A 12,117-nucleotide genomic window follows, 5' to 3' on the forward strand; every position below is an offset into this window, starting at 1 on the left:
AGCGGCACCACCGGCCTGCGCCCCCTCCCGTGCGCCTCCACCCGTGGGGGTGGGGTGGGAGGAGTGTCTTTCACTGGGTCCTTTGCATCCAGAGCCTCTTCTGGAGCAGATGGCTCCTACAGTGTTTGGCCAAGAGGAAGACTGGTGAGGGACCCACCTCTTCTTCAACTCTTGGAAGTAATGCAGACCTGTCCTTCCAGCTGTCTACCTTTTGCTCTGTCAACTCTTCTCTCTGTTGGAGATACAGACCAGACCTGGAAAACAACCAGCCTTCACAACCTCTGACTTCACCCCACCACATCTGGCTTCTCCCTCTAAGTCCTAGACTCCCAGCTTTGCTCACAGATTGGTTCTGGATCTTTACAATTTATAACTTTTCTTCTTGGTCTCAAACAAATACCAACAGTTCACTCAATCTCTTTTTCTAAGGATTTTTATGCACTTATTCTGCCTATTCTCTTGGAGTTTTAGGAAATAATTTTCTTTTTACTTTTTCTTTTTCTTTAGCAGTACTGGGAATTGAATCCTGGGTCTTGCACATACTAGGCAACTGCTCCACTGAGTTACACCCCAACCCTTTTAAAATTTCTATTTTGAGACAGGATCTTGCTAAATCACTGAGGCTGGCTGGCCTCAAACTTGCCATCCTCCTGCCTCAGCCTGCTGAGTTGCTGGGATTACAGGTGTGTGCCACTATGCCTGGTGTCTTTTCCTTTTTCTTATGAATTCAACTTGAAGTTAGACAGCAGGAAGAACTTCCAACCGAGCAATAAGCCAGCTAGGAGAATGTGGCTACAGGGGCATCAGATAGCCTGCTAAAGAACAAGATAAGGGGTAGGATTCCAGGATATCCTGGAGAGGGAATGGAGGACTTAGGTAACTGAACTCAGGACAGGTTTTTCAGGAGAAACTGGAGGAGGGTAGATGCCAAAGACAGAGCCTCTCTCTTTAAAGTTCTGGGGACCAAGTCACCCTGGAGCCTGCCAGACCTGTGTGCAATCTTCCGACAACTCACAGGGAGGAGAAGATTGATGGATGTCATTGGGGGAATCAATATGATTTTCTTTTTTCTCCCCTGACTCTGAGAGGCCGAGTCTCCCACCGCTCCCCCCACCCCCACTCATTACCAGCCCCTCCCAGCCCTGAGCTGATCGAGATGGGAATGGAGGGCCATGGAATTAAATTCTGGGGGTTGTTTTCTGGTTAAATCAACCGAAGCTAACATGATGGAAAGGTGAGAGAGAGGCTGATTGATGGAAGAGATGGAGCTGGGGGCCATGGAGAGGGTCCTCGTGGTGCAGGGGCGGGGGCTGGGGCTGCAAATGGAGGGTTGGCATGGAACACGGTGCCAGGGAGCTGGGTGGAGGGGGAGAGAGGATGTTGGCAAGGACTAGGCCGACTTGGTTTCCCCCGAAGAAAGCCACTAGCAGAAAGACAGCCCCAAATAAGAGGCTAGCTTGCAGTGTCCCGGGTGCTTCTCTTAGGTGCCTTGGTATTTCCTTGTCTGGAGAGCCTGTCTGCCTCTTGCTCACTGTCACCCTATCCTAGCTTGTTGACTTGAGTTTCAGAGCTGGGGGCGATGGTGCACACCTGGCCTGTAATCGCAGCCACTTGGGAGGCTGAGGCAGGAGGATTGCAGGTCCGAAGCCAGCCTCAGCAAGTTAGTGAGGCTGTAAGCAACCTAGTGAGACCTGTCTCTAAATAAAAAATAAAAAGGGCTGGGGATGTGGCTCAGTGGCAAAGCCCCTCTGGGTTCAATCACGGGTACCAAATACAAAATAAAATAAATCCGGAGGCAGAAGGATCACGAGTTCAAAGTCAGCCTCAGCAAAGCGAGGCACTAAGCAACTCAGTGAGACCCTGTCTCTAAATAAAATACAAACAGGGCTGGGGATGTGGCTGTCAGTGCCCCTGAGTTCAATCCCCAGTACCAAAAACAAAACAAAATAAAAGCAAATAGCTGTGGATGTGGCTCATGGTAGAGCACTTACCATCATGGGCAAGGCCCTGGGTTTGATCCCCAGCACTGCAAAAGATCAAAAAAGAAAGAGAAAGAAATTAAAAGCAAATGCCCTGCTTGGCGCAATGGCGCAGGCCTGTGATCCGTGGCTGGGGAGGCTGAGGCAGGAGTGAGTTCAAAGCCAGCCTCAGGAAAAGTGAGGCGGGGCTGGGGATGTGGCTCAAGTGGTAGCGCGCTCGCCTGGCATGCGTGCGGCCCGGGTTCGATCCTCAGCACCACATACCAACAAAGATGTTGTGTCCGCCGAAAACTGAAAAATAAATATTAAAAAAAAATTATCTCTCTCTCTCCTCTCACACACATACAAAGATGTTGTGTCCACTGAAAAATAAGTATTAAAAAAGTTTTCTCTCTCTCTTAAAAAAAAAGGAAAAGTGAGGCACTAAGCAGCTCAGTGAGTGTCTCTAATAAAATACAAAATAGGGTGGGGATGTGGCTCAGGGGTCGAGTGCCCCTGAGTTGGATCCCTGGTGCGCTAGCACCCTTAGGGTGGTGGAGGGTGGGATCTACAGACCCCTTCTAAATGACAGCAGCTCTGTGCGCATCGCCACCTTGCATGGTGTCCCCCAGTGTCTCTAAGTAAGGAAACCCAAAGGCACCCCAGCCTCTGACACCTCCTATGCCCCAGCCACTCCAAGGGCCTTCAAAACCCCAGTGCAGCCGTGGTTCATGCTGTGACCCCAGCCCTGGGGGAGGCAGAGGCAGAGGCAGGAGGAGAACAGGAAGATGGCGGGCAATTTAGTGAGTCCTTGTCCCTAAAAAAAAGGATTAGGGCTGTAGTTTGGTGGTCGAGCACTGAGAGGCCTGGGGTTCAGTCCTTGGTGCAGCAAAACCAGAACAAGACCAGCAGAACCTGACTCCTTGCCCACTAGCTGTCCCCACAGAGCTTCCTTCACTCCTCTGACACAGCGCCATAGCGGGCTCTAGCCAAGAGGGTGCGAATGGAGAACCCATCTTTGTCTGGGGCAGGAGTCAGCCTTCGCCACTTTGGGGATGTTTCTCAGCACGCACTTGGGTCAAGAAGGGACCAGAAGATTGGGAACAGCCCCTTCTCATTGGCTCTGCTGTGGCCTCCAGGGCTTAGCAAACAAGAGGTCCTGGCAAGCCCGAGGCTTCTCCCAGGGGAAACCAAAGGAGGCTCTGTGTGAGTTAGTGCCATTCGCCAGTTAGTGCCCACACGCAGGGAAGAGCAGCAGAGGCTGGGTCAGATCCTGTCGGCTTTGCATGAGGGTTCACCACCCTGGATGGGTCCTCTCAAAATTCAACTATAGTGGCTGACATTAAAGTGGGCCGACCTACAGGAATAGCGGCTCATGCCTGTAATCCCAGAGACTCAGGGAGCTAGGCAGGAAGATCGCAAGTTCAAGGCCAGCCTCAGCAACTTAGTGAGACCCTGCCTGCTGGAGACTCAATCCTCAGTTTGTGTACACATATGCACACACACACACACACACACACACACACACACACACACACAGTGGGGCCTGAAGTCTAGGGTGGGCTCAGATCTTGGGGAGAGCTGCACAGGGGTGGGGTAGATAGAGTGAGGGTGATACCCTCTTTACCCCTGATATAGAATAAGAAGGAGCCAGGAAAACTAGGCTCATCTCTCCCTCTCTAGCTGGCCAGGGGTCATGGCAACCAGTGGTGTGAAGTTTGGGGGACCTGACCAGTTTCCGGAAGGCCTGACCAGTCCAATTGTGGCAGATTGTTTATTTATTTAATTATTTTTGCAGTACTGGGGACTGAACCAGGGGCATCTTGCCACTGAGCTACATCCCCAGCCCTTCTTATTTTTTATTTTGAGTCAGGGCCTCATTAAGTTGCCCAGTGTGGCCTTGAACTGGATCCTCCTGCCTCAGCCTCCTGGAGTAGTGGGATTACAGATGTGTGCCGCTGTGCTTGACCCAAAGGCCTGTTTATAACCAGGCCTTACCAGCTGCTGAGGAAAAGGGGCCTTGTATCCCCGACAGGATAGGCCCCTTTCAGAGTGGGGAGGGGAGTGGGGGTGACCCCACTAGATGGGGGGGTGCTGCCCCTGAATAGAGGGATAAGGTCTCTAGGTGGCCAGAGAGGGGAAATAGAAAGGAGGTGCCAGGCAAACACTGGGAGGAAGAGGAAAGCCGACTTGAGACAAAGAACGGGGAGAAGGAGTTGAGGAGGCCACCCCAGGAAGATGGGGAGAGGATGGGGAGAGGAAGGGGAGGACGCAGCCGAGGCCAAGGCCGCCCTGGAAGCCGCCTCCGGAAGCAGGTCGGGAGGCTGGGGGAGGGGAGGCTCCGGTGTGGAGCCCGTGGCTGTGGTGTCGTGGAGACTCTTCATGTCCCATTAGCGGCAATGGAAGGTGACATGCGGGGATCGATACCAATCGAGGCAACAGACTCCTAGTAATAAACCCATTTCGCTCACACTTCTCCGCCCCTCCCGCCCGGCCCACGAGGGGAGCGAGGTCCCGGCCACCGCCTGTCCTGTCCGCTGTCCGCTGTCAGGACAGTCCCAGGACCTGGGCAGGGCCCGCGGGGGGCGGAGTCGGGCGGTGGGTGGACGGCTCCCTGCCTGGCTCTCCGGGATCGGGCTGCTGCCTGTGGCCTGGGATCTCCAGCCCTTTGTCCTCGCCCCAAACCCTCAGGGTGTTCCCAAGTCCCCAGCGGGACAGGGAGGAGCCCTGGAGCTTTGATCAGCTCCCACCTGGGTGCCTGGGTGCGGAGAAGGCATCTTTGTGCTCCTGGCTCCAGGATGACACTGCCACGTTTGTGTCTCAGTGGGCGTCTGAATGTGTATCTGTCTCTGCTCGTGGGTGTGCATGGAGCATCTCTGAGGATTCGCGCAGCCAGTGCACATTTTTCTGTGCCTGTGACTGTGTTTTCCTGCGTAGGAGTGTGTGTGTCAGGTTTTGTGTTTCCAGGGCGTGATGTGAGGGGACTGTGTGTGCCCGCCGGTCCCCGCGGACCTCTCTCTTGTGACGTGGGTGTGTGAGCCTGGGTGTGCATGTGAATGTGAGGGTGCACGATTCTGTGGGTGTCTGCTCTGGGTGTGTGGGCTGTGCTTTCTTGGGAGGCTGCTCGTGGGCGTCTGTGTGTGCGCCACTGCGCCTGGCTTTGTCTCCCTCTTCACATAGGAGCTGCTAAAAGGAGGGAGAAGGTTGGGGAGCGGAGAGTCAGAGAAGATGGGAAGATCAAGGCATTGACAAGGAAGAGAACCCTGGGCTGGGGAAAGACCTTGGGAGCAGTGGGAGGATTGCTAGTTAGATTAAAGGAGGAACTTCCCTAGAGCACAGAGGGAGGACTCTGGAAGCTAATAAAGAAAGAAGAAGGGATGGGTTGTTCCTGCTTTGGAAAATCCTAGAGACTTCTGGGTCCTGTGGAAACAAGGGCAGAGAGAGTTGCCTGCTTGCTCAGGGCCGATGGGTACACACATATAGAGGACGCAGGGGGGCTCCCCTCTCGTGTCCATCCTATGCTGTGCTCTCTGCCTCCTTCAGCATGGGGACTTCTTTAGTGCCAAGGGTGCGATGCTGGCTTTAAGTCATTCCCTCTCTCACCTGGTAGACTCCATTCCTCCAGGGGGACAGGGTGGGGCCTGGGATGCTCCTGGGTAATGAGCATGGGCTTGGGGGGGCAGGTCAGGAGGCTTTGGGGAGAGAGAGCTGGGTTATAATCTCCTGGAGTCTTGAAACTCCAAGAGAAGGCCAGGCTCAGTGGCCTGCATTTGTAATCCCAGCTGCATGGGAGGCTGAGGCAGGAGGATCCCAAGTTGGAGTCCCAGCTTGGCAGGGACTCCTTTGTTTGGGTGGGGAATGGTAGGGTACTAGGGACACAGAGTGTGGGCTAGACGAAAGGACATGGCTCTTGGTGGGTACCTGCTCTTTACTGCCCCTGGGCTGGGGCCCTGCTATCCTGGTGTCAGTGTGGTTCCGTCTGAGAATGACCATTTCAGAATGTATCCTACTGCCTTCTGAGCTGTGGCCAGTGAGCTCTCCCAGAACTGAGCTCTTGAAGATGGAGAGAACTGACTCCTGTCAGGGTCTCCTGCCGCTCGCTTTCCCTTTGGGCTTAGTCTGTCTCCTGTTTATTTTGGTACTGAAGATCCAACTTGGGGTTGCCTTACCCCACGCGACACTCTCAGCCCTTTCTATTTTTTTTTTTTTTAAATATTTTTAGAGGGGCTGGGGATGTGGCTCAAGCGGTAGCGCGCTCGCCTGGCATGCGTGCGGCCCGGGTTCGATCCTCAGCACCACATACCAACGAAGATGTTGTGTCCGCCGAGAACTAAAAAATAAATATTAAAAAAATTCTCTCTGTCTCTCACTCTCACTCTCACTCTTTCTTTAAAAAAAAAATATTTTTAGACACGGTCTCACTAATTTGCTGAGGCTCGCCTCAAATTTGCCATCTTCCTGCCTCAACCCCCCAAGTCACTGGGACTAGGGCACGTGCCACTGTGACTGCATCTTTTTCTATCTTTTGTGTGGGTTCTTGCCTGATCTTAGACAGATCTTTTCCCTCACACTGGGGGCTTCAGGAAGCCAGGAGCCAGATTGGGGGTTCCTTTGACCTGGGGGCTCTGTGGGGAGGGGCTGAGTGTCCTTCCCTAATTCCCATTTCTCTGCCTGGAGCCCAGGTGTGCTGCCCCAGCACTAGAGGGTGGGGGTTAGGCCACTAGGACTTGTGGGGAGTGACAGGGAGGGGGGAATGTGAGGAGAGTGGGCAGGAAGGACACATGGGGCTAGAGGGGGCCAGCTGCCTTCACTGTTTAAAAGGCACTGGAAGAGCAGTAAGAGGGACAAATGCAAGGCTCTGAAGGCCTAAAGGAGGGACGCCCAGGCCAGGCATGGTGGCTCACGCCTGTATCCCAGCCACTCGGGAAGCTGAGGCAAGAGGTTCGCAAGTTCAAAGCCAGCCTCAGTAACTTAGTGAGGCCCTGAGCAACTCAGTCTCAAAATAAAATATGTACCAAAAAAAAAAAAAAAAAAAAAAGGGCTAGGGATGTGGCTCAGTGGTTAAGCACTCTTGGATTCAATCCCTGGTACCAAAAAAGAAAGGGGCGGGGGTACAAAAAAAGAGGTACACCCAGAGCCTGGTGTAGTAATTGGGGGCTCAAGGCTTGCAGTTCAGGAAGCAGTATGGGTGAGGCGGTCAGCAGAGGCAGACGGAGGCTGAGGCTCTAGTTTTCTGAAGTTTGGGGTCACCCAGGGGCTCTAGTTCCCCTCCTTTCATTTATTTATTTATTTATTGACCTGTGAGCATCTGGGATGGGTGCGTATTTCCACCACCTGGATCCAGGAAGGATTTCTCAGAAAAGGAGAATTCAGAGGCTCCAAGTTAAGGCTAGAGTCCCTCTGCCTCCATTCCGCCCCTTCCTCAGCCCCAAACACCCAGGCAGCCTAACCAAACTTTATATATAGATTCTGTGTTAAGGAGCCCTGTGTCAGGTTGATAGGAAAAAACAAGAGGGAGAGAGAAGGGGAGGCCAGGAGAATGCAGAGCTCAAATGAGAACCGAGATAAAGCAATTACCTGATCAATACGGGTGAAATTGAGTAATCTAGCGGATCAATACCATGGGCAGGAGGCTGGGGGTGCGCCCTGCTCAGCCTGCTTCCCTGCTCACGGGGCTCCCCCCTCCGCTGCTCACCCCCTCCCTTGGGGATTTATCTCCGACTCTGCCTCCCACCCTGCCTCTGCACTCTGTCCCCCAAAAGTATCACCGCTGCCCCGGTAGCCCCAACCTGTGCTTAGGTGCCCCTCCCCCAGGCTTCCTCGCCACCTCCGCTCCCCCACTCACTCACTCCTTCACAAACTGATCCCACTCTCAGCTGCCCTTATGGGCCGATGCCTCCCCCTCCCCGTGTCCCTCTTGCCTGTCATACTGGGGGGACAGCTCAACCCAGCTGGGTAGCAGGAACTAGGTTTGCAGGGATCTAGTCCTCCCCTACCAGCGGCATTTCACTGTGTAATTGGTAAGATGAGTTATTCTATTTATGGGGCACTGGTTATCCGCAAGCCCTGGCTAACCTGGGGTCTAAGGATGGGGAGGGGGAGGAGGCTGCTGTTTCCTGCTGATCCCAAGGAGGCCACGAGGTGCTGGTGCCAAGGGTGAAGGGCACTAGTCCATCTGGGGACTGTGTGCATGTTGGAGATGACCTGAGGGTTGTATTTTTTTAGAAGGGAACAGCTGAGGAGAATTTCCCCAGGAGTGTGGGAAACTTGAGTTCCTGCAGGCCGCAGGCCCCAGGCCCAGGTCAGCCTTGACAATTCTTGTCTGTACTGGGGATGGAGCCCAAGGGCTCTCTCCCACTCAGCTATACCCTCAGCCCTGTTTTTATTTTGGGATGGAACTTGCTAAATTACCCACGCTGGCCTTAAACTTGCCATCTTCTTGCCTCAGCCTCCCTAGTTACTGGGATTACAGATGTGTGCTACCACCTGGGTAACACTGAGAATTCTCTGGCAACCTGAAAAGTTACAGCCTCCCTGAGGATAGAGAGAAGGAATGGCACTGTGGAAAGAGTACTGGGCCGGGCGTGGTGGTGCACACCCATAATCCCAGTGACTGGGAGGCTGAGGCAGGAGGATCACGAGTTCAAAGCCAGCCTCAGCAATTTAGCAGGGACCTAAGCAACACAGTGGGATCCTGTCTCTAAATAAAGTATAAAAAAGGGCTGGGGGTGTGGCTCCATGGTTAAGTGCCCCGTCCCATTCCCAAAAAAAGCACTGGGCCGAGTGGGAGTCAGAGCCTCCAGATTTGCCCTGTCTGCTGGACTGGAAGCGCCTGACTAGTCAAGACTGCTCATTTGACTTCGTAATGACAGGGCAGGGCCTGGCTGAATAAATGCGTGACTATTGTCACCTTGTATTTCAGTTCCTTATGTCCGTTTGTTCCCCACCAAACACACTGTGAGCCCTTGAAGGACAGGGACTCCCATGTCTTTCAGCACATGGCCAACGTCAGCTGATGGCTGTTTCATGACCGGCCGACTTGATGGATGGGTGACTGTTCTTCTCTGGCCCTGAGGTTGTTCTAGAGGAGCTCCAACTGGCGACAAACCCACAAGGTTCCCTTAGAGAAATCTGGGGTCTCTTTAAAAGCAAGTCAATCCTTACCCTCCCTTTCCAGGCCACGTGTGTCACCAGAGAGGCCAGGAGGTGTTTGAGGAAAAACATGGACTTTGGAACCAGAAGCTCAGGGTGAGTCCTGTCTGGGTTACTCACTGTGTCGACCTTGGGCAGTTCACTTAACTTCCTTGACCTCTGTTTCCTTCATCTGCAAAATGGGGGTAGTAACGGCATCTTCCGTAGAAGATAATTTTGTGAATGGAGGAAGTTAAGGTAATTTATGTGAGAAGAAGCTAGAAGTGTTCATTTTTCTTTTTAGCAGGGAGTAGGAGGTCTGGCCCCCATGGGGCAGGTGAAGATTTCCTTCCGCTGGAGCACCAGTGGGAGAACAAGTTTCCTCCATCTGTGATGTTCTGGAAATAGATGGACCACCCCGTGCCTCTTTCTCCGCCCCTTCCCTGCCATGTTGGTTGCTGAGGAGGCAAAAGTAATACAAAGAAGACACTTGAATCTCAAGACCCTCTGGGGATTGTGACCGGGCCTCCTATCCCCTCACCTGTTTATGCTTCTAGAACTTGAGGAATCCAGGCAAAAAACAGAAGATGGTCTTTCCTTTGCAGGTGGGGGTACCAGGGATCAAACCAAGGGGGACTGTACCACTGAGCTACACCCCTAAGACAAGTTCTCGCTAAATTGCTAATTCAGCAGTCCTCATGCCTCAGCCTCCCGAGTCGCTGGGAGTACAGGCATGCACCAACCATACAGGTCGGAAGTCTTGACGACGCACTGGAACACAGGGTCCCTCTTTTGCAGCTGGAATCTGGTCAAGGCTGACCTCTGCCTCTGTAGAGGGTCCTCTCATCCTCCCTTTCCTGGTGAGACCCTGCAGGACTCCAGGTGAGAGACTGGAGACTTCCTCCTTCACAGAACCGGAGCTCTTCTGAACTAGTCTTCGGGCTGAAGGTGGACTCATGTTGGTGACCCGACAGACTGAGAGGGACAGAGCCTGTTAGTGCTTGGCCTCAGACTTCACTTCCCCTTTCTGGGCTGCATCCTCTGGAGTGAGTGCTCCCTCTCCATGGTCTGCCCCACCTGATCCCAGATCCTGGACCTGGGAGGGAACTAACAGATAACAGGGTAGGGGTGGCTGGCCTGGGGGGAGCTCATCTGCATTCTGGAATGCTTTGATCTTTGTTCCTCAGGCCAGTCGTTGGAGCCTGTTCAGAGCTCAGGGCTCCCCCAGGGCTTGCTTTCCCCTCCGGCTGGGTTCTTGCCAAGTCTCCACACTTGTGGCAGGACACCTGGAAAAACACCTCGGGTTGGCCTCCCACCAACCCCTGTTTTGCGTGTCTGATTCTTGGATGCTGAGAGGAAAGTGTGTCTTCAGGGAGGAAAATTTGCTGGTCAGGCGGCCTTGGTTTGAATCTCTAGGTGGTCACCCTCTCTGGGCCTCACTTTTGTAAAAACAGCTCTAGAAAAAATTGTGAAGCACAAAGTCACGCAGAGGACAGGAACCTGATGATAGGGGGGATCTCAATCTCACCTAAGCATCTTGGCCACTCATTAAAGAAAGATTTTGCCTACTGCTTTATGCGCATGCACTTAATCCTTACAAATAGGGAAACTGAAGCTCAGAGAAGTTCCTTAAACTGTTCAAGGTCTTGGAGTCAGTTAACTGGCAGGGGTGGGATCTGGGAGTAGAGCTGGTTGCAGATTATCTCCCTCCGGGAGTGGGAGTCAGCGTGACTCTCAGAAGGGAGAGGAACCGAACCTGACAGGAGGGGCCTGTCTGAGACCAGAGGCTTTCCCGGGGAATCCTACCCACTTTTTTTTTTTTTTTTGCAGAAGGGGCAGAATGTGGAGCTGGAACTGAGTGTGACTCCCAGACGGGCGCGGGAAGGGAGAAGCCCAGGTGGGGCTGTGCAGAACTAGAAGTGTCTGGGAGACTGGGAGGCAGGGGGCACCTTCAGGGCCAGGGCTCTCTGCTTTCAGTTCCTATTTTTCTTGCCCACATTCTACTTGGGCAAATAAGAACATGTCCTGTATGTCACTGGAGGAGAGGCAAGTCTGAAGGAAGCAGGAAGTTCAGTTGCAGAGGGGAAGGAGAGCGCCTGGAGACGGAGAAGTCACTGCAGGAGCAGGGGAGGCCCCTGCCCCCACAACAAGCTCAGCTTCTCTGCCAGGTGGCCCTCCTCTGGGGCCTACAAGCCAGACCCTCCATGTATCACTCTCCCCATATCCCTTTGCCTGTCCTCATGTTCCAAACCTGTGTTTTCTGTCCCCGTAGTCAGACATCCCTCATGTTTCTTTTCTTTTTTTTTTTTTTTTTTGAGGTTTATGGCATATAGTTTAGGTAAACACACATACAAGGAGAAAGGGGAAGGGGAGATGGAGGTGTCAGAAGCAAAGCTGAGTGACAGAACACATTCAGTCAGGGTAGATGTTTATACAAAGTGTAGTGGGACGCCAGGAAAAGCTCCGTATGGATTCATGTGCACGTCTGGAGGCACCGGATCCCTCCATGGCAGATCCAGGAACAGGGGGCTGAGGGAGGGGCCACTCCTGTCATTCCAGTTTTAGAAGCTCCACATGGAAGACCAGAGTGGCGTGTGGTGGGATGATGCCCGGGTGCCCAGTGGCACCGTAGGCATAGTCTGGGGAGATAGTCAGTTTGGCTCTCTGACCCACACTCATCTGGGCCACCCCTTCTTCCCAGCCTCGGATCACCTCCTGCTTGCCTAGCATAAACTTAAAGGGCTTGTTTCTGTCCCGGGAAGAATCAAATTTCTTTCCATCTTCAAGCATCCCGGTGTAGTGCACCACGCAGGTCTGGCCGCGCTTCGGGAAGGTGCGCCCGTCTCCGGGGGAGATGGTGGTGGCGGCGGTGGACGCTGGGCGGGCAGCGCGACGGGCAGCGTGGACCGTGAGCAGACCTGGCGGCGGTTCCGCGGCTCTGCCTCGTCCCTCCCTCATGTTTCTTGTTATTCATTTAATCCACATTTATCAAGCATCTTGGATCCTGGGCAGGGTGGTAGGCAGTGGA

The 12,117-nt window shown here is 53.5% G+C and overlaps 1 protein-coding gene across 1 annotated transcript; it reads right to left on the reverse strand.

Annotated features, from left to right (window-relative positions):
• Window positions 1-11,407: 11,407 nt before the first annotated feature.
• Window positions 11,408-11,966, reverse strand: LOC308656661 (peptidyl-prolyl cis-trans isomerase FKBP1A-like). Its single transcript, XM_081307965.1, has one exon. It carries the CDS (start codon window positions 11,877-11,879, stop codon window positions 11,640-11,642), a length of 240 nt encoding a protein of 79 aa, XP_081164091.1. The 5' UTR covers window positions 11,880-11,966; the 3' UTR covers window positions 11,408-11,639.
• Between the last annotated feature and the right edge of the window lie 151 nt (window positions 11,967-12,117).

The sequence above is a fragment of the Spermophilus citellus genome (assembly GCF_964194105.1).
Source record: "Spermophilus citellus genome assembly, chromosome: 9".
Taxonomy (NCBI): domain Eukaryota; kingdom Metazoa; phylum Chordata; class Mammalia; order Rodentia; family Sciuridae; genus Spermophilus; species Spermophilus citellus.

Coding starts and splice junctions, on each gene's coding strand:
- LOC308656661 (XM_081307965.1), bottom strand. CDS start 11,879: ATGCTTGAAGATGGAAAGAAATTTGATTCTTCCCGGGACAGAAACAAG.